The following is a 21,475-nucleotide window of genomic DNA, read 5'->3' as shown; positions in this document are numbered from 1 at the left end:
CACGTCCAGTCTTGAGGATATTATTATTTGCATTACTTTAGACACATGTTAATAAGCAGCTGTTAATCAAATCGGTGGGTGGGTAAACCATACTCCTATGTCCCATTGTGGTCAACCTCAATATGGGAGGGATTTGGATCCTATTTTAACATCAGGAAACAAAAAAAAAGAGACTTGTTGTCTTTATATCACCCCAATATGACTGCGGACACACTATACCTACACACAGTTACAAAAGATGATTTTCATCATAGGTGCCCTTTAATGTATTATATCATAGGTTAAGACCCAAGATAAGAAACTTTCTGGATTACTACCCCTGATAGTTAATAATCAATGTTTATTAATACAATTTTTGATTTCATTCAAGCTGTATGAAATAGTGATGGCTTTAAAATCACATTTTTGAACATTGTTATGATTTTAACAATTGACCACCTAGTCATCTAAACTTAAACATGTCCTCCAAACACCGTGTAAAAGTATGAAGGGTCAGAGAGAAAATAAAAATAAATGATAAAACCACAGTTGTTATCTGGACTTGTGTGTTCATATGTGTATATATGGTGCGTTAAAAATTTTCCACAGCTCGAGTGCTTCTTTCAGACCTAAACATAAATGAAGTGAATAACCCATTCACTAATTTTACAGGAAGTACAAAGTGCATTGTGCACATCCATACCCGCCCACACTAAAACCCACGTGCACAAACCTACAACTTCAGAGACGCAAGCAGACAATCAAAGACGCACGAGTTACTAAGTGGAATGTGGTCAAACAGCCACTGTAACTTCTTAATGAACACAACCAGAGCCCTATAATCAACTGTGACGAGAACCATGTCATTACAGTGAAGTTGAACATGTCTGTGGTCATTGGATTGTGTGGCATACCTGCATTTTAAAATATATGAATACACACACATGCTTCCAGCCAATCACATGACTGCACACATTCAAATGCAGTGTTTACCTTGCTATCAGTATTCCCTGGTACTCCACCAGCTGTCTCATGAATGATGGGTTGGGTTTGGTGACTGCTCGCCGCTCTTTTACATACTCAAAGGCCTGCTCCATGTCCCAGCCGTACTCCTTCATGGCGTATGCGATGACAGTGGAGGCCGAACGACTAACACCCATCTTGCAGTGCACAAGACACTTCGCCCCGGCTTTTCTGGAGGTATCAGATTAGTCTTGTGTTAAAAGATGAACAAATTGCTAGTACTTTCAACATGACATTTGCTGGAGAGGCACAAGAAAAACACAGGTAAACAATTAATCTGAATTAGGACATAGAGAGATAGAGACTGAAGTTACGATTCTTTTACATTACATCAGAATTACCATAGTTTCTGACTGAAAAATGTTTACGCTTGCAAAGAATGCACTGTACAATTAAATGAAACCTTTATGGCTGTCAAGACTGAAGTGAATTGTGAAATTTGGGACATTTACATTTGCGCACACGGCACTAGTTTTCATTTTAACACACATTTCTTTCTTTTTTGCAGTGCTGAGCCTTCGTAGCCAATCACATGTGAGCGTATGAATGCAGTAACCAATCAGAGGTATTAGATTAGTCACTGCTAAACACGCTGGAGCTTTGTTGCCCTTATGAAGGCAATAAAAGTAAATAAATCAATCAGTTCGCCCCCAAATATTTTTATTTATTTATTATTTTTTTAAAGGTTTATTTTCTGCCTTTTCGCCTTTATTAGATAGAACAGTAATGAGACAGGAAGCGAAGTTGGAGAGAGGGGGGTAGGGTTGGGAAATGTCCTCGAGCCAGGATTCGAACTCGGGATGCCCTGACGTACTACTGCACCATATGTCGGCGCGCTAACCACTAGGCTATTGCGCTGACCAAATATTGACTCTCAAACAAATTTAAAAATCTGACACTGCTGTATATTCACCTATTTTTGTATTTTATGTGACCCCGACCACAAAGCTACTCATAAATGTTAATTTTTAGATCTTGAGATTTATAGAGCTGAATCAAAAAGCTTTCCATTGTTGTACACTTTGTTACAATACAACAATATTTGGTCGAGATACAACTATTTAAGTAAGTAATTTATATACAGGGAAAATTGTCTTTAAAGTTATCTAAAGGAAGTGATTAACAAGACACATTATTAGCCTTCACGCTCCCTGGACCAGAAACACTGAATGTATATGTTGATGGACATCGCAAATATGGAACTGTCTGTGTCAAGGATGCATGGCGCCTCTACAAAAACTATTATTTAATGGATATGTGCAATAACTAAGATAAAAGATATGGTAACGTGATTTTCTTTGCATTTTAATTAACCTATGTGTAAAAGTCCAATGTATCTACCTTTGTTAAAAGTGTTCTTGTAAGAAGCTAAATGCAGAGGTTAATTTATTTATTTACGTATTTATTCATTTATTCTTTTTTTTACTATTATTATTATTCTCTCTTTTTTTTGCTCTGATTTATTTTCTTTTTTGTTAGTTATTTATTATTTTCGGTGGGTGGAGTGGGGTAATAATAAAAAATGCAGTTGGTTGGTATCCTTGTCTATAACTAGTTATGCAAGATTATTTTCAACTGTTCAATAAAAATTTGATCACAAAAAAAACAAAAAACCAATACACATTACTAATCAACAATTGATTTTGATATATGTACAGTAGGAAATTTACAACATGTCTTAATGGTAAGTAATATTTAATTAATGTTTGAATGATTTGTAGCCTAAAAAAAAAAAGAATTATTTAGTCCTCTACATTGTATTTTTGGCAATTTCCATGCAACATAGGAATGGTTTTGTTGTCCAGGATCATTTATTTGAACTACCTTTGTTGACTTTAATCTAAACAAATATGGCTAAAATATAAAACATAAATACTACTTTAACTATATAATTCTAATTAAATATATGTTTTTTACACTGAATATTATGTACTTTATCTGAATTTTGCATAATTATATATACAATGTGTATTTTTTATATGTCAGAATTAGGGTTGCATGATATTGGAAAAATTTTACATTACAATATTTTTTATTTTGCAATATATATTTAGATATGAATACAATTAGGGATGTCATGATCAGGTTTTTTTGCCCCCTTGAGTCAGAGTCATTTGATTTTGAGCATCTACCGATACCGAAACCTGATCCGATACTACAATATTACATAAAAAAAGACCACAGACATACCCGTGCTTTCAGCTTCAAGTTTCCAGCTATATATATAAATATATATTCAAGTCCTGATTGGGAGGTAACGTCTGAGTCTAAAACCACATGATTGAGCCTGATTTCTGATCACGGGATCGGATCTGGACATCCCTGAATACAATTTCACCAGATGACTTAATATCTCTTTTTGAAAAGAATTTATGATTCTGCAGTGGCAATGCATCTTTTTAAGCTAATAAACAGTTTATAAATTTTTTGTGGTCACCCAACACATTTTTATTGTGGTCTGTGCTACTTGCAGTGCATTTCTGTATTTGCATGCATAATAATCTATAAATACAATCAAGAAAAAGATACATTTGAAATAAAGTGTTTTATCAGGTAACATTTTATTTTATTGGTCTATTTGAGTATTAGTAGACTGTCTGCTTGATATCTGCTAATACTGCTTCTTCAACAGACATTTAACTGACTATAAGAACCTTAGCAAGAACATGTCAACTTACAATAACCCTAACCCCAACCTTAACCCCAACCTAACAGTCTACTTATAATCTAATGAGAATTAGTTGGCATGTAGATGCAATGTAACTTAAATTCACCAAACGGACCATCAAAATAAAGTGTGACCTTTTATTATTTCAAGAGTCTAACAGTATTTAAATACAGTACCTGAATGATAAAAATAAAAATAATTCAATCAAACTAATCATAGTCAAGGAAACAAATGGTACAATTTCTTATACTTATTTTTAAATTCAGTATACAATCACAGGCATCAACAACACATGCAAATAATGATAAATTATAATACAAACTCAACATTGCGTATATCCTGCGATGTGACTATTGAGAAATCGATGCTAAAATGACATATGTTGTGCAGCTCTAGTCAGAATTATTTTAAGGTTTTAAAATATTGTATATTAATATTTAAAACAAAATTATTTTGTTTATTTAAAACAATTGTACTGGTGTTAATCAGTTCTATTATATTACTTCAGACTTACAGACCAGAATTGAAAAATTGCTACATCTGTTGAATTTACACAGTATTAAATGATTTTTCTGAAATTAACAGCAAGTCACTAAATTTGCCATTATGAACAATACTAAAACGATTTAAAGTCGAACCTCACAGATGTTATCTCATAGCTATGCTAATTCTGACACAACAAATGAATAAGATGAATAAGAATAAGATGTCAGAAAATGGTCTAAAAACATTTCAGTACAACATATTTCCACTCACTTGGCCCTAGAAATGAACTTGTAAGTGTCATTCCAGTAAGCCAGCAAGTCTGTGGCTTCTTCATCGTAAACCCGGATGTTGTGGTATTCAAATAGCCCTGGAAAGAAGTTATCGATCTCCCGCGTCACATTAAGGATATATTGCACCCTGATGGTAAACACAAAGACATAACCGAAAATCGGAATAATTATTAACAACAAGAACAGACATCAAAGCGAGCATAAAGATAAGACAGGTTTATGACTACAACAGTCTGGAAAAGTGGCTTCAACTGCAGGCATTATTGGTATGTGTGCTTTTTTTCATAAACAAGGATGTCAAAACGTACCCGGTGTTTTGCAGTTCTTCCAGATTTGATGCATTCCATTCAGAACCCTGTAATTAGATACAATTCAAAAATGACTGATGGTCTTACAACTAAAATGTATGATTAAAATGTAAAGGAGACGTCGCTCTCACCAAGTAAACATGCTCAAAAATCTTTGTGGGCCTGTCCATCTGCCCCAAGATGACGATCATCTCATTATCGATGTACTCCTTGAACTCCCGAAGGTTACACACCATCTGCATCTCCAGCTCTGTGCGGATCTAAACAGAAGGTACAGCGTGAAAGCTACATACAACACAAAAGTCTGTACAGAATAAATCAGTCATTCATAAAGTGATTTTTAGGATGAATATTAGCATCCTACATCTTTTGAGGTGACATTTTCAAGGTCCTTTAGCATCATGATCTCTCTTAATCGAGTCTTGATGAATCTCTCTGTTCTTTCCCGCTCAGTTGGCCTGAAGAAATAAAGTAGACATTTGTTTTTAAAAGTCACATATAAATTGATTCTCCATATGCACCAAGCAACTTTAAGTAGGGATGCTCTGATCAAGAATTTTGCAGCCGATACAGAGTACCAATTCCTTGTCACATTGATCGGCCAATACAGAATATTGATTCTGATGCTTCAAGCTTTATAATGCATAAAGCACATTTTCCCAGTATGATAGTTAAGTGGAGATCTCTCCTTACCTAAGAGAATAAGTTAGGGATGTTGCAAACAATAACAATTTAGTGTGGACATGTCATGGTCAAAATCAGCTGTACAGAAAATAATACACAAAAAATGCTAAGAAAAATGACTAAAAATGCAATTTAAAAACATTGCAAATGATGGAAGAATTCAACATGTCTCAATGAAGTTTGGAGCGCATATTTGATACTTAAGAAGTTGAAATGCACACCTATAAATCCATTACTTCCTAACTAAAAGGAAATAGGCCTATAAACTAATGTTAAATGCAATGGTCACACTTTACAATAAGGTTCATTAGTTAATGTATTTACTATTATGTAATAATTATTAGTTAATGTATTTAACATGAGCTAATTATTAAAATTACTTTTTCAGCATTTATTAATCATAGGTCAACATTAACTAATGCCTTATTAACATCCAAATCCATGCTTGTTACCATTAGTTAATGCACCATGAGTTCACACGAACTAACATTGAACAACTGTATTTTCATTTACTAATGTTAAGTAACATGAACAAATACTGTAGTAAATGTATTGTTCATTATTTGTTCATGTTAGTAAATGCATAATCCAACACTACCTTTTAAAGCTTATTGTAAAGTGTTACAATTGCAAAAGGTATTTTACAAGAACATTTATTATTAAAAAATTCAAGTTAAAAAATTATTATTAAGTTTTTTAGTTTCATTAATGTTTCCAGCCAGGTTTTAGTGAACTTTTAATATTATTAATAATACAATACAGAACTTTCAGTTCTTTGATATGTAAAAAGGCTTAAATATATGCAAGGCCATTCCAACATGTTGCTCATGTCCAACTAGCAGCAGATTCGTAGAGCCTCACAGCAGCTGGATGATCGCTCACACCCCCAAACATCATTTACTGACGAGCACATGTGCATCCTCCTTTGTTTGTAAACTCATAAACAAACATGTTCATGGTTCATGAGATCGTCCAGATTGGCGAGTACCGATCGAGTCATGAAATGTGATTATCGGCCGATCATATCCCTAATTTGAAGAATAGATATATTGGCTAAAACATGACTAAATTTGGGTTTTCAATGAAAATAAGACCTCTAAGAATAGACTAATCACCAAATACACAGATTAGATAGACTTCACATGTGTAGTCATTCATTCCTGTGCATTCGATTACTAGCCAATTTTTGTTCTATCCTTACACGTCTATTAGATTTTCACATTTAGCCTGGTGTCAGGCAAGATGTCTATTAGACTTCATTGAACACAAAAATGATTGCTGTGATATATTCTAAAATACTGTGAAAATGTATCTTATAAATTAATCCTACAAGGCTGTTAAATGTTATTTTTCAGAGAAACAGACAGCTAAACTAGTTCCAGAGAGATCTCCTTTACAGTTCATATCACTAAACTAAACGATTTCAGTCATCCCAAAGCATACTATAGTAAAAAAATGTAAAAATAAAATCAAAAGGTTTTGGATGAGATGCATCAGAAACTAGTCCTACACACAAGAGCTATTTGAGAACAAAACCCTGACAAATATTGTGAAATACAAAATCTGAACAGTGCCTTTAGGTTTTGAATTGTTTAATTATTATAAAATAAAGCACACTCGAGGTGTAATGGCCATAATTCACTGCCTCAGGGGTGTTTTATTGTTGTTGTTGTTGTAATAATTCAATGGCTCATCATCAGTCATTCCTTACATTACACCCATTTAGCACCCATGATGTACCAACACTCACACATCAGAGAAGAGCACAGGTGAGTCCGCACGGTGGGACTGCACGTCCTGCATGGCGTTCCACTCGTTGATGCGGGCCTGATCTGAGGACACCCGGCTCTGGTAGTAACTCACCCAGGTCAGGAAGAGGCTGCCTGGGAAGTAGTTATGACAGCGGGCCACTTCACAGGCCTTATGAAGAGACTGCAGAGCAGACCTGAGAGAAAGAGAAGCTATGTGTCAACACATGCCACCATATCAGCTTTGGACTTGTACAAATTTTTTTTCCTTGGTAAAATATCAGCCTCTGGTACCTCAGAAAAGATATTCAATTAAAACCTTAGTCCATAAATTAACAGTCTAGAGGTGATAGATAAAGTATAAAACTAGGGTGAATTGGCAGTAGTGTTTTACTAAACATCTGCACTAGGCATGGGCCGGTATGATAACCTTGGCTAAAAATATCACAGTATCACGGTATTGTGATTATTGCTCAAAAATATATTCTTTTTAAATATCTGGTAAAAAAAGTAAAACTTTTTTCCCCTTTGAACACAATATATCACCGTTTAAAGGACATATTTATTTAAGGTTTTTATTTATTAAAGGCAATGTATAAACAGCTTATAATGTCTGCAGTTCATTTAATGACCACTGAAGTCAGAAAAACACAGGGTTTCTGCATTTTACAAGTGACACCATTCTATTTTATATATTTATTTTTAAAACTATAATTAAAATAGTACCTTTGAGTAAATGTGATTAATTAACTGACTATAAAATTAAAATACATTTTGGTTACGATGTTTCCATAAAAAAATAACTTCAGCGCACCAATAGATAAAAATTAAGGCTGGGATGATAAATCAATCTCGTGCGATATGTGGATGGATTCTTAGATGTTTAAAATGCATGCATTACTCTCTGAAAATCAATTCTGAGCTTCATTTATAACAGCAGATGACACTCTGGACAAGTTCTTAACCATTCCCTCAAATGCTTATAAAGAAGAGCACTTGGACATTCGGCTGACTCATATACCATGGTCAGATGTACTTGCACCTTTGCTTTTATTCTACAGGATTAATGCAAACAGCTCACTATGAAAACTCTTGCATTCGCTTAAAACTTTCCTAATTTCATCAATGAATATTTTAGCTTCAAAGAGTACATGTAAGGATTGGCAGAGTATGACTAAAGCATACAGTTGAAGTCAGAGTTATTAGCCCCCGTTTGAATTTTATTTCTTTTTTAAATATTTCCCAAATGATGTTTAACTGAGCAAAGAAATTTTCAAAGTATGTCTGATAATATTTTTTCTTCTGGAGAAAGTCTTAATTGTTTTATTTTGGTTACAATAAAAAAGCTCAAAATCAATTCAGAGAAAATCGCAATGCATTTTGAAAGTTTAAGAATGAATGCAGAATTAATTCTCAATTCAAAATGCAGTGATTTATTGTCTCAGGCCTAATAAACACAAAAAAACACAAAAAATACACCCACCACATGGCTTGGACTGAAACCGGCTTGAATATGTGTATTTTGTTATCTGTAGACACACTGAAGCCCCTGTGAAGAAAACAGACCGAAAAGTCAAATTGAACTAGCTGCAGGACAAACAGATGTATATTTGTCAGTTTCAACCATAGTTCACACCTACCCGTCACCATCCAGATGGATCCGTGTGTCACTCCACAAAGGAAGCACCATGCCTATGGAACAGGAACTGCAACAACCACAATATACTTGTTGTATCTATATTGTATTTGATTGATTTCAATTAAAAGTACAAGCAGCACACAAACCTGTCAGAGGGGCTGAAGTCCATTCCCAGCACCACACTCTCTTCTGTGTCCTGCCTGCCATTAGTGGAGACCACCACCATGTAGCGGGTGCACTGGGGGAAGGTGCTCTCCAACCGCACGGCCTGAAGTTAGAGAAGAGCATTAATACAGAACAACAGTTCACTGTAAAACAAACAATGAAATTAGGTAAAGGTCCTGTGTAGTGCTATGAGGTGCACATATTTTCCCGATGTGTGACATAATTTGAACTGAAACATAAAAGACAGAGTGAAACAAAGTAGCTCCTCCTCTTTAAAAATGGCAAATAGTGTTTGTTTTTTTACACAGCTCTTCTGGAGAGAGTGGTTGAGATCAAGAGCATAAAGTAATAGCATTTTGAAGGGGCGAGGCATGTCATAAAATATCGATAATTTGATTGGTCAAAAGATTTGATGAGAAACTGAAGTATTAGGTGACATAAAAAAAAAAAAAAAAAAAAAAAAAAACACATTTATCCATTTAGGTAAAAATGACAAACTACAAGTTTTGGATATATACAGTACATTGGGAAAGTATTGATAGCAATTTTTTCCACATTTTTTTATGTTACAGCCTTTTTCTAAAATGGATTAAATTCCTTTATTTCCTCCAAATTCTACACAAAATACCCCATAATGACAATGTGAAAAAAGATTTGTTGAAATTGTTGCAAATTTATTAAAAATAAAAACCCTGAAAAATGACATGTACATCAGTATTCACAGCCTTTGCCGTGAAGCTCTAAATTGAGCTCAGATACATTCTGTTTCCACTGATCATTCTTGAGATGTTTCAGCAGCTTAATTTGAGTTCACCTGTGGTAAATTCAGTTGAATGGACATGATTTGAAAAGGCACACACCTGTCTATATAAGGTCCCAGGGTTGATAGTGCATGTCAAAGCACAAACCAAGCATCAAGACAAAGGAATTGTTTGTAGACCTCCGAGACAGGATTGTCTCAAGGCACAAAGTGCTGGGGAAGGTTACAGAAAAAATTTTGCTGTTCCAATAAGCTCAGTGGCCGTAAGTAGAAGATGTTTGGAACCACCAGGACTCTTCCAAAAGCTGGCCGGCCATCTAAGCTGAGTGATCGGGTGAGAAGGGCCTTAGTCAGGGAGGTAATCAGTAACCTGATGGTCACTCTGTCTGAGCTCCAGTATTCTTTTGTGGAGAGAGAGAATCTCACAGAAGGACAACCATCTGTGCAGCAATCCACCAATCAGGCCTGTATGGTAGAGTGGCCAGATGGAAGCCACTCCGTGGAGGCAGTGGTTAGGCTGAGGATGAGCTGAAGAACGTATAGTCTACATACGGCATAATTCACAGTTCTAATGTAATTGTATGATAAAAGAGTATCTTTGTCAGTTACATTACCACAAGCCATTGTTAAAGTGTTAATGAAAGACCCCTGTGTACCTCCCCACTCATCACAAACAAGTTGTAGTGGTGTAGTACAAAATAAAATGATCAAATATGTTTAAGACAAAAAGTTTCAACAAATGTTTTGATCTGAAGGTTTTACAGTCTAGCAATATTTAAGACAGGTTTTTAGCTTTATATATGATTGACACATTCCTTAACTTGAGTTTCATCATTGATGCAGAGCACTCTGGGATTTTATTATCTGTAAGGATCATTGTGACTGAATTTGAATGAAAAATAGTTCCTGTATTAGAGGTGTCCAGACCTGTTCCTGGAGAGGCCACTGTCCAGCAGATTTGAGCTCCCAAACACTCCAGCTTGCTGCATTCATGTCAAGTTGAACACATTTTATTCACAAGTTAAAAACACAAGAACGCTGCCACAAAGCTGTTTTCACGAACGGGATTCAGGATTCACTCTAAATTTCAGTTCCCAAGTTGGGGATGTGTCAATAAAAAATGGGGAAGATTGATTGATTGATTTAAGTCTGTTGTTGAATGTAAACTTTTGTTGAAACTGATAGAACTGCATGTCTGTCTGGCTGAGTGAGTTAGAAATTCTAACTACTTATAGGTATTATTAATAAAAAAATGAACATTCTGAATGTGACAGAATTATATAACAATAAGTTTTATACAGTACACGCCATCTTGTACCATCCTGAATGCAACTGACATCTTCATTTAAACTTGTCAACTTGTAGGTACGAAGGTTCCAGAAGCATCACTCTTATTCTGTGGTCATTTGCTATGTTACTGACAACATAAAACTAATAATGCTCTTGGCAGCACAATTTTTGACCAATTTTTCATGAGTTACGCAATGTATAAATATCTCTGTCAGAGAAAAAAAAAGTGTGTGCTAGAGAGATCATCTGGGTACATGTAAATGACATGGGCATATCTTATAGCTCATAGTAACACGTGTTAGCTACATCTTCACAAATATTTGTGAGCATATTTGCATTCAACATCAGATCACTGGTCAAACACACACCAGTGTCCTTGAGATTAAATTTTGGATTGACAATTGAAGGCACTGGGTCACTGAGTTGCTATGATTATGACTAATGACACATTTATTTTGAAGTGTAATCTAAACTGTGATCAAAACTGACTGGAACTACCAGTGCGTTTTTGCACACCTTATAATCAGAATCAAGAATTTCAACAGACCATGGAATACAAAAGTTTCTGATGAGTCTGAAGATATTGATCACCCCCTACTAGGCATGTGCCGGTATCACATTTTCATGCTGCGATTAATTGATTGAGCTTTTATCACGGAATACGGTATTATCACGATATTGTAATTTTACTAGAGAAACAGGTAAAAAAACACAAAAAACTTCAGTTTCGTCAACTTAGTAACTTTAATAACTTTTTAATGAACTAAAAGTACTTCAAACATTTAAATACAAATAAATATAAATAAAACAATACACAATATAAAAGTAAACTTGAGCAATTATATCAAAGTGAATGTGCAAAGAGAAAACGTCTTCGATCAGCAATCCCTCTGCATTTTTTTGGAACCCAAAATATTTCCAAACCTCTGACTTTTTTTTTGAAGGGGGATAAATTGTCGGCAGCGTTCCTCCTTCCGCCATGCTTCTTCTTCGTGTGAGGATTATAGTGCGGTGGCAGCGGTGGCGTGCACACAGTGCTTCTACATGTGGGGATCGTTTACATCAGAGTGCGCATCAGTTCTGCGCAGCATTTACGCAGTGTTTCTTGAAGCGGTTGATGGAAAATAAGCTAAGGCGCGTTCTAAGAATATAAATTCGGATCTATTATTTTTCACAGTATTTTGAAGTGCCCGCGATAACAATATCGTGCATATTCATTACCGTGATTTATCGCATTACCGAATACCGGCACAAGCCTACCCCCTACTGGTGTGTATAATTAGGACAGCAGCTAAATTTTACAGGACAATAGCTCTCCATGAACAAATTTGGACACTCCATGCCTATAAGGACAGCGAGCTAGGTTTTGGTAGATTTATTTATTGTGTGTATGTCTCACCAAGCGGATGTTATCCTCGGGCCGCAATAGAGTGAACATGGTCTGCAGGTGCTGCTGAAGGTCCCCTGCACAAAATGAGTTCAAATGGTTCATTAATTTGAAATATTTGTATAATGCTACTGCCCGAGTTTGCATGTGCTGTCCAGTGGATGTCCATACCTGCATGTTTGCTGCGCTGTGCTGTGATTCTGGACGAGCAGGAAGAGGCAGCAGAGGAGCCATTCCCACGTGGAAGGAAAAGGGCGGCACCTTTGACTGTTAGGAAGCTCTCACTGATGCTGAGGACAGAGATATAGACAACATCTGAGACCTTGGCCTGTTTAACACAAGTCATGGATCAAAATGTATTTAAACTTTCTTACTCTTGATTGCATGTATGTGGGTCAATTATTTGTATTTGTTTTATCATCTTGTCTGTGGATAATATATTGCTTTGTTTTGTTTTGTTTTTTGTTTTTTTTTTTTGGGGGGGGGGGGGGGTAATACAGTGATAATACAGTGGAGATTATATACAGAAAAGATTGGGGAGCAGAAAGAGGGGAGGGGAAGGATTGGCAAAAGACCGTGAACACCGCAGTGCTGTGTCGACAAACCACAAGACTTGTAAAGTGACCTTGAGTATCATGAAAGGCACAGATAAGTAAAATGAATTGTTATTATTATTATTAATATTATTTTAAAAAGCCAGTGGGTGATGCCAAATTCTTGTCATTATGCGTGACTGATTGAATCTTTCATTTAAAGGATCATTAAACCCCCTTCATTGCGGAATAATTCAAACAAAACATGTGACTGTCTTTGTGAATGGATTATTGAATCACAAAAACAAATTATTCAAAATTGGATACATAAAGGAACAAAATACTGGAATGTTGCTTTTAAATTGGACCAAAATTATATAATAACAAAAATATGTAACAAATGAAGGAAGGCAGAAAGACAGACAACAAATAAAACATATATATATAAACGTAAATACGAATATTATTTAACTGGTCTATAAATAAGATGGATTAGGCTATGGGTTTTTATCAATGCTTCTTCCATCAGGTGAAACATTGGCTCCAGGAGGGAGACTTCATCATGTCTGTCAAGAATGGAATAAAACTGACACTTTGTACAATGCTTCTCTCTGTTTCACTTACTTACGAATAATAAAAAATGTTCATTACTACTCAAACACAAATAAGTTAACAAGAAATAGTAAAAATAGCATTATCATTCCCATACTGATGCAGAGAATAATAGGAATGTTATCCAGCGCCTAGACTGCAGCTCTGCACAAGAAGTTTGGCCAAAGGAGAAATGGTCATGCCCAACTGAGCCTGTTTTTTTTTTCTTCACTTTTGTCAAATGGTGAAGTTTTGTTCCTCGCCACTGTCACCACTGTCTTGCTTGGTTTGGGACTTGTGGAGCTGCGCATAGCTGGATTTACTCTTCAGAAGATTAAACCACACTAAACCGAACTCCAACTCTGAAAACTGGACTGACGCAGTTTCAATTTACTAGAACTTCTAGGTTAAGCTGCTTTAAACAAATTACATTGTGAAATCGCTATAGAAATAAAAATGAATTAAATTTAATTGAATGTGGTTAGGAAAGCACCATAACATACGTTTTGTGAATCAAAAATAAAGAACAAACTGGTTTAATGTCATCTTGAACCATATCTGGCCAAATAAACCTGCCTGGAGTGTGTTTCAGCAGTTTGCAACAGCTTGCCAAGGCATTTAAGGAAAGTTTGATTTCAGTCAGTCTTCCAAAAGAAAAAAAGAAGATATAGACTGGAGAGCTAATTTACAGGAGAAAATAAGTTGCGTTTCTACTTGGAAGCAACGTTGACAGTGTTTTCATGTTAAATACTCTAAAGCTCCTTTGTTTAAAGCAACCTGCTGTAAAAAGTTTTATATAAATGTGAAGTGAACCGAGTAGACTGCTGAACTGCAGAGCTTGTGCAAACATCAATATTATCAGATGCAGTTTGTTCAACTGCTGTTTTCTCATCGCTGTCAATTTATTTGCTTGTTTAACTGATTTTTACCTATTTAACTGTCTTTTTTTTGACCAAAGCAGAACATTTCCTCAACATTTCCTCACATTCAAGTGGTTCTAAGTTATTATGAATTTCTTTATTCTGCTGGGCACAAAACATAAAATGAATCAAAAATGAATTAGCAAAAAACAGCCATTAGCTAGGTTTCCATCCACCTATTTTTACACACAATTTATAATATCACAAAATACTTGATGGAAATGCTAAGATGCACATTAATTTTGAAAATGGCAATTAAAAATGTATGTGCACAACTAAACAAAATAAACTTTATCCAATAAGAAACAAAACTGCATAAACTATGACGGATACACATTTACTAAATCAATAACAGCATGTACATAAAGAAGCCATATGATTTGTTATACAAGATTATGTGAAAACAAATATTGATGTGATGGGACAACATTAAAGGACAAACCAATGGAAAAATGCACATAGTGGTTTCTCCTCCAGTTATCAGCAAATGGTAATTTTGTTCTCTTTGACTCATTGGATGGACACAGTGCTGTATTTGCAAAAGTTTTATGCAATATTCCAATTTTGTGCATATGCTTCGCATCTTTGTAGGCATTTTAAAGGCATTTATAGTAGAAACAAAAATAATAATACTATGGAAGTCAATAGCTGTTTTTCCCCAACATACTTATAGTATATCTTCCTCTGTGTTTAACAGGTAAAAGAAACTTTAACATGTTTAAAACAAGGATGAGGGTGAGTAAATGATAACGGAATTCTAATTTTTGGGTGAACTATCGCTTTAAATGAAAATAACTCCAGTTTGTGTATATCAAGAACTTAAAAAGAAGCTCAAACTAGAAGAAGGAACCTAATATCTATAGAGGAAAAGCCCAAATAAAGGTTTAATCCTAATGAAATCATGAGAGTACATTTCCCAGGGGAAACCGATATAGACTTTGCCTGCACAGAGAAATCAGGTTGATGATTTTTAAATTAGCTACGAGAGGAAAACATCGATCTTAACTGTTTATTATGTCAAAGAAACACTGTGAATTCTGATGTGTTTCACATCCCGAGTGGAACATGAGACATTCAGTTCAGTAGGGGAATATGGGAGGACTTCTTTTTGAGGACATTAGCTCACACACCGAACTCTCTGTGCAGGACGCAAACAAGAACACTCTGTTCCCCATCACTGCGACAGCTGGGGGATCTGTGTGTGCGACTTTCTGTTCTTTGAATAATCCCATGCAACATATCTCCCTTCAATCAATGACATTCAAACTATGCAGACTGTAAAACAAGAGTGAGTGTGAATAGCAAAGAGAAGTGAGAGAGGCATGGATTTATATAGTTTGTGTGCATGTGTGTGTGTGTGTGTGTGTGTGTGTGCCTGCTGTTTTGAGTCATGTGCGCAACCATATGTCTTTTTATGAGGCTGTTATTGTAGGTTGGTTCAAAAGAAAGAGAATGAAGCATTATGGGAGTGTGTCCATGTGACTTGAGTATCTAAGGTCTGTCCAAGCTTTACTGTGATTTAAAAACTATTTAGGGCAAGTTTAAGCCAGCTCTTCATCAGCTCTTCATCATTGAGATCTGTTGTTTCAACAGAACCTTGAGTTTTAATTAAAGATGACTAGGTCAATAGAAAGAAGAAAGAGAAATACATGCATAGGACAGTGTTGTTTCTTCTTTTGTGATCCACAGAAAATGGACATCATGAGGTATGATTACTGTATTTTAATTCTGGGATACTAAACATGTATTAAAAGATAAAAAGCTCTTCCCCTGCATCTTTGGAAGGCATTTACATACAAGTGACAGCAATGTCCAAACACTCGACTTTTGCATGAATTTGCAAAAAAGACTCAAAACTCTGTAATTCTTTTTATTCCCCAATCAATTGAGAGCAGAGGTGGGGTTTCCGTTGAGGTGACAGCAGTGTTTGTGTTGTCAAGACGACTATGGAGACTTTTGAAAATGGAGGAGAGACTAGTGGTTAGTGTTTTGAGTTATCCGGTGCTGTATGAATTACAAATCTTGAATATCATATTCAGTAGTTGCCTAGCAACATAAAAAGCGCACCACACTTCTTTTTTCTTGTCAACAAAAAAGGCAATGAGTTGCGCCCTTGCAATTTTGAAGGGCTGTTCTAAAAGTATGTGGAAAACATGAGGCGCATCACTATGTTCACCCTTTTCAATGAGCTTTCTGTCTGTCTCTGCTAGGCAACCATCAACTGTTTTCTCAGAGGATGACAAACTAACAAAATATTGCTGCAGCTCTGATACAAGTTTTGTTTTGAATAAAATTTAAAAAACACTGCAGTGTTTGGTGCTTGTCTGAGGTAATTATTCTACCAAAATGTGTTTATTTCATACAAAATGTGAAACTGATCGGTCAGTTCTTGTCTTGTGACTAACAGTGAGCTTATGAATTTCTGAAAAGTTGGAGATGTTTTCAGTAAGGTGCGCCTGGAATATGCGCTGCATCTGCATCACTCCCAAAATGTGTTTGCAAGCCATGTGCGTCCACTGGAAATAAAAAACTTTATTTAAGCGCACTTTTCCTTTCCAATACAGTACTTAATTTTTCAATGTAAACATGTGCTTGTTGGCGTTGAGCATCTTTTGAAGTGCCACGCATGCAAGCACCACATTTTTAGATATGTTTTTTAGACGTGTTTTTTTTTTTTTTAAGTAGTGGACAAATCAGAAGAGCTCAGAGGCAGGGTAAAGCGTTGAGAGCTTTTGTTTATAATAGGAAGTTGGCAAGGCAATTATTTTATTTACCGTTATATCATGGCGGAGGAGGCACTCATTGTGGCAAATATCCAAATATCCTGACTTATAAGATGTATCTTCAAGTGCTTATCATAACATATTGTTTTGCTATTTCTATTTCTTTCCATTATTGTCATTATTACATCATGTCTCACATTTTTAGAAGCAAAGATGTGTTTGGTGTGAATAAGCCCTAAATGTGTAAAATGCATTGAAATGACGTAAGCATTTTTTAATGCATTTTTTAACATATTTTCGGTTTAGCTTACACAGAGATGATAATAGTTATATATATATATAAAAAAGTGCATCTTTGATATTAAATTCAAAATACACAAGCTCATAATTCTTGGCTTATACAGAGTAGCACATAATAACCTGAAGTTCAGACTAGATCCATTGAGGAAGCACCCAAAAAAATCCTTCTATTCTGGAAAGCATTTTTAAAATGTGCAAACTGCCCACCAGAGCAAATAACAAACTCAAGAGCACACAAATAAAGCTGCAGTTTGGGTCAAAAACTGTCCAACCACACATTAATCCACGGTTGTCAATCTCCACGTACTGTACATTGATAGATTAACACACATGGTTTCATTTAAGCAGTGGTTTGCGTTTTACAGCAGGAAAAGGGAGGGGAAAGACAGAGAGACGAGAAGACAAACGTGTAATGGTGAACCAAACACTTCATCAACGTGTCCACTGACAGCATCAGGCTTGAGTCATTATTGAAACCAGCTTCATGGGTGTTACTCTCCAGCAGATTTCTGAATCAATCTGTTGATTTATATGAATACAAGCCAGACTACAAATATTCAAAAACATGTTTCTGAAATGGTTTATTTCAACAATACTTCCTTTAAAGTGCCTTTATTTTGCTTTTACGAATGTTAGCTTTGACACAGTGTTCAATGTGCATTTATATAATCTGTATATAAATGAAGTTAAAGTCTCTTAAAAGAAAGAATAACTTCTGAACTCCCAAAACAAGCCATCAGCAAACCCACCTTCACTTCTGTAACTGAACTACATCAATCCATAATAAACATCCAGATAAGACCAGAGGCTGGTTTATGCAAGTCTGCAAACAACGCCTCAAACATTTCGAAGAAGCTTTTATTGATATTAATGCCATCATTAACTGTCCAACAATCACTTTAGGTTTGAGGAATCCTCTGATGCTGAAATTCAGATATGGAATTAGGTGCTAAGCTCCCAATGTTTAATCTAAAAAGATGACAAATCACACACCAGACTAGGCCATCAGACCAACCAGAGCAGATTAACTCTACTATAAAAGATCTGGGTGTCATATTAGACAGTAATTTAACTTTCGAAAATCATATTTCCTATGTCACAAAAACTGCATTCTTTCATCTGAGAAATATCGCTAAGTTACGAATTATGCTATCCATCTCAGACGCAGAAAAACTAGTCCATGCTTTTATGACTTCTGGACTGTAATGTACTGCTTGCTGGCATCCTCTATTAACAAACTTCAGCTAGTTCAAAATGCAGCTGCCAGAGTTCTTACCAGGTCTAGAAAATATGATCATATCACCTCAATTTTATCCTCCTTACACTGGCTGCCTGTTAAGTTCCGTTTTGATTTTAAAATATTACTTCTTACCTATAAAGCTTTAAATAATCTAGCTCCTGTTTATCTAACCAACCCTCTGTCTCGCTACAATCCAACCCGCTCTTTAAGATCTCAAAACTCAGGGCTTCTGGTAGTACCCAGAATAGCTAAGTCGAGTAAAGGAGGTCGAGCCTTCTCATTTATGGCTCCTAAACTCTGGAATAGCCTTCCTGAAAACGTCCGAGGCTCAGACACACTCTCTCAGTTCAAAACTAGATTAAGACCTATCTTTTTAGTAAAGCATACACGCAGTGCACCACTTAGCTGTATGATACATGAATGTGGGATACTCATCCCAAGGCCTTTAGACTATGCAGTGCCTCTGATTCGATCCAAGACAAGCGACGAGATGATCCCAAGGTTATAATATCCTGGACCAGGCCATATCCAGTAGTGATTATTAAACCACACTGAACTGAGCTAAACTGAACTTAAAATCTGAAAACTGAACTACACTGTTTCAATTTACTATGATCTTTTAGGTGAAACTGCTTTGACAATTTACATTATAAAAGCGCCATACAAATAAAGGTGAATTGAATTGAATTATTTTCTCAGAAAGGAGGCAAATGAATAATTTAAGGAAATGAGGTTATATGAAATTTAAGTAAATAGAAATTAAAGTGTTCTATATATCTTACATTGACTGTAAACCTAATGTACACTGTAAAAAAATCTGTAATATTACGGTAAAAAAAAACGGAAAATAACAGCCGCTAAATTACAGAAATTTACTGTAATATAAAAGAGGCTAAATTACAGAAATGTACCAGAAATTAAAATTGAATAAAATTTCTGTAATTTAATGTCTGTTATTTTACGGTACATTTCTGTAATTAACAGCCGTTATTTTACTTTTTTTTTTTAAATGGTAAAATAAATAAACTGTAAAATTATGGATTTTTTACAGTGTACTATTAACATTTAAAATAGCATAATATGATGATAAACGCTTTCTTTTCTAAGCCACTTCCAAGTACACATCCGGCAACAATCATAGTTTACACATTTGAACCAGTAAACCAAACATTGCTCATGTCTTAATGACACTTCTGTACAATACTCTACCACACTCAATTAGAGAAACTGTGGTCTGCTTAAACGCAAAGAACATTTTGCTTTCAGCATAATGATAAAAAAAAAGTGTGTGGCAAGGGCTTCCTGTTTACTGAGGACAGGAAGACGGTGTAGCAGTGATGTAAGGTGTAAAACTATACGTTGTTTGTTTTGACTGCCTCTGTCTTCATGTGACGCGAACAAATGTAACCGGCTTCACAAACAGCAACATCATTTGAAAAAAGTCTGTACTGAATTCCTTGATGAACTGAATTCTTCATTACGGGAAGCAGCAGAACTCAGAAACTACAGCAAAGATAAACAGCTCACTGGATTCATAACTATAACTGAACTTTGGAATCTGATTGTGAGAGATTGAATGAAATGAGGAAAGAAAAATAAATAGAAATTAAAACATGATAAAACTGCAAAGAAAATAAAATAAAAAACTGAGCTAAGAAAAAATAGATATTTTTCAAACTTACAACTGCTTGATGTTGTCCTGGTGCATGAAGCCACTTTGCAGCAGTATTTGTATCCCATCGTGAGCCAACAGACATTCTGTGGATGTGTTTAAATCAGTCTCCAGACCACTTAAAGTCTTTACATCAGACAGAGGTGAGGAAACCCCCATTAGAGCTTCTCCATCCTTTTACCACATGCTGAAGAAATGATTAAAACCTTCTACACTAGTTCCTCTGAGCTACGATGTCATTGATCGGATAAGCATATTGCACTGTAGAGACTCGCTACTCTCCGTTCAGATCTCTGGTGTTTCCATCTGCTCCAGCAGTAAATAGAGGGACGGTGGGCGGAGTCAGGACACATGTGCTCCAGTGGACTGGACAACAGACTCCTTATCAACCCACTGAGTAAACACAAATAAACTGCATTTACGGCTATCAGGAAATGCTTTATAATATATTATTTTATATACATTAGAAATGAAAGTCTTTGAAGTCATAACAATTTATTAAAAGTATTGATGTACAAAATTACTATTATATAAAGTGTTAAGTAATGGAAATCTTAAAATCTATAATGAGGCAATCTATTGTGCATCTATACCAGAAAAGACCAAAGTCTAGATTATAATTTATCATTTGCATGAGTTTTTGAGGCCTGTGACTGTATGACGATTTTAAAAGCATTAGAAATGATAGCATATGTAACTTTAATAACAATTAATTTAATTGAATTATTTATACAATGAAGATATTATTTTACATTTCATTACTAAATTACTTTACCAGAATACTGTTAGACTTTTTAGAAAACACTGTTCATTTGATTTGTCTGTTTGTCTTTATTGTATTTATCTGTGCTTGTTGGTTGTTTATTATATTTTGTGCAGACAGTCTCCCCAACAGAAACATCCCAATCAATATAAAATTATTCTAAAATTCTTTCCAAATAATCAACTGATCTGGTAAAATTGTTTTCATATCGCAATATATAAATCACAGAAAAACTCAACATCGCAATGTTTTTCCAATATAATGCAGCCTTATAATACAATTTAGTAATCAAATTAAATGTATTCA

At 35.2% G+C, this 21,475-nt stretch overlaps 1 protein-coding gene across 2 annotated transcripts in view; it reads right to left on the bottom strand.

Annotated features, from left to right (window-relative positions):
- ssh2b (slingshot protein phosphatase 2b) overlaps window positions 1-21,475 on the bottom strand; it is a 53,318-nt gene that overhangs the window by 10,731 nt on the left and 21,112 nt on the right. Inside the window, exons 1-12 of one of the 2 annotated variants that reach the window (XM_056447170.1) lie at window positions 20,417-20,685; window positions 12,599-12,717; window positions 12,440-12,504; window positions 8,972-9,093; window positions 8,827-8,892; window positions 8,670-8,735; window positions 7,189-7,383; window positions 5,119-5,212; window positions 4,886-5,014; window positions 4,755-4,801; window positions 4,427-4,573; window positions 973-1,173 (exon numbers count right to left, since the gene is read on the bottom strand). In XM_056447170.1, the coding sequence (XP_056303145.1) occupies window positions 973-1,173; window positions 4,427-4,573; window positions 4,755-4,801; window positions 4,886-5,014; window positions 5,119-5,212; window positions 7,189-7,383; window positions 8,670-8,735; window positions 8,827-8,892; window positions 8,972-9,093; window positions 12,440-12,504; window positions 12,599-12,717; window positions 20,417-20,565 (1,400 nt within the window). In that variant the 5' untranslated portion in view covers window positions 20,566-20,685. Of the gene's footprint in view, window positions 1-972; window positions 1,174-4,426; window positions 4,574-4,754; window positions 4,802-4,885; window positions 5,015-5,118; window positions 5,213-7,188; window positions 7,384-8,669; window positions 8,736-8,826; window positions 8,893-8,971; window positions 9,094-12,439; window positions 12,505-12,598; window positions 12,718-20,416; window positions 20,686-21,475 lie in introns of those variants that run through there. The other variant, XM_056447171.1, reaches the window with a different exon arrangement.

Source organism: Danio aesculapii, chromosome 21 (assembly GCF_903798145.1).
Source record: "Danio aesculapii chromosome 21, fDanAes4.1, whole genome shotgun sequence".
Taxonomy (NCBI): Eukaryota; Metazoa; Chordata; class Actinopteri; order Cypriniformes; family Danionidae; genus Danio; species Danio aesculapii.
This window is presented reverse-complemented; position numbering and strand designations above follow the sequence as displayed.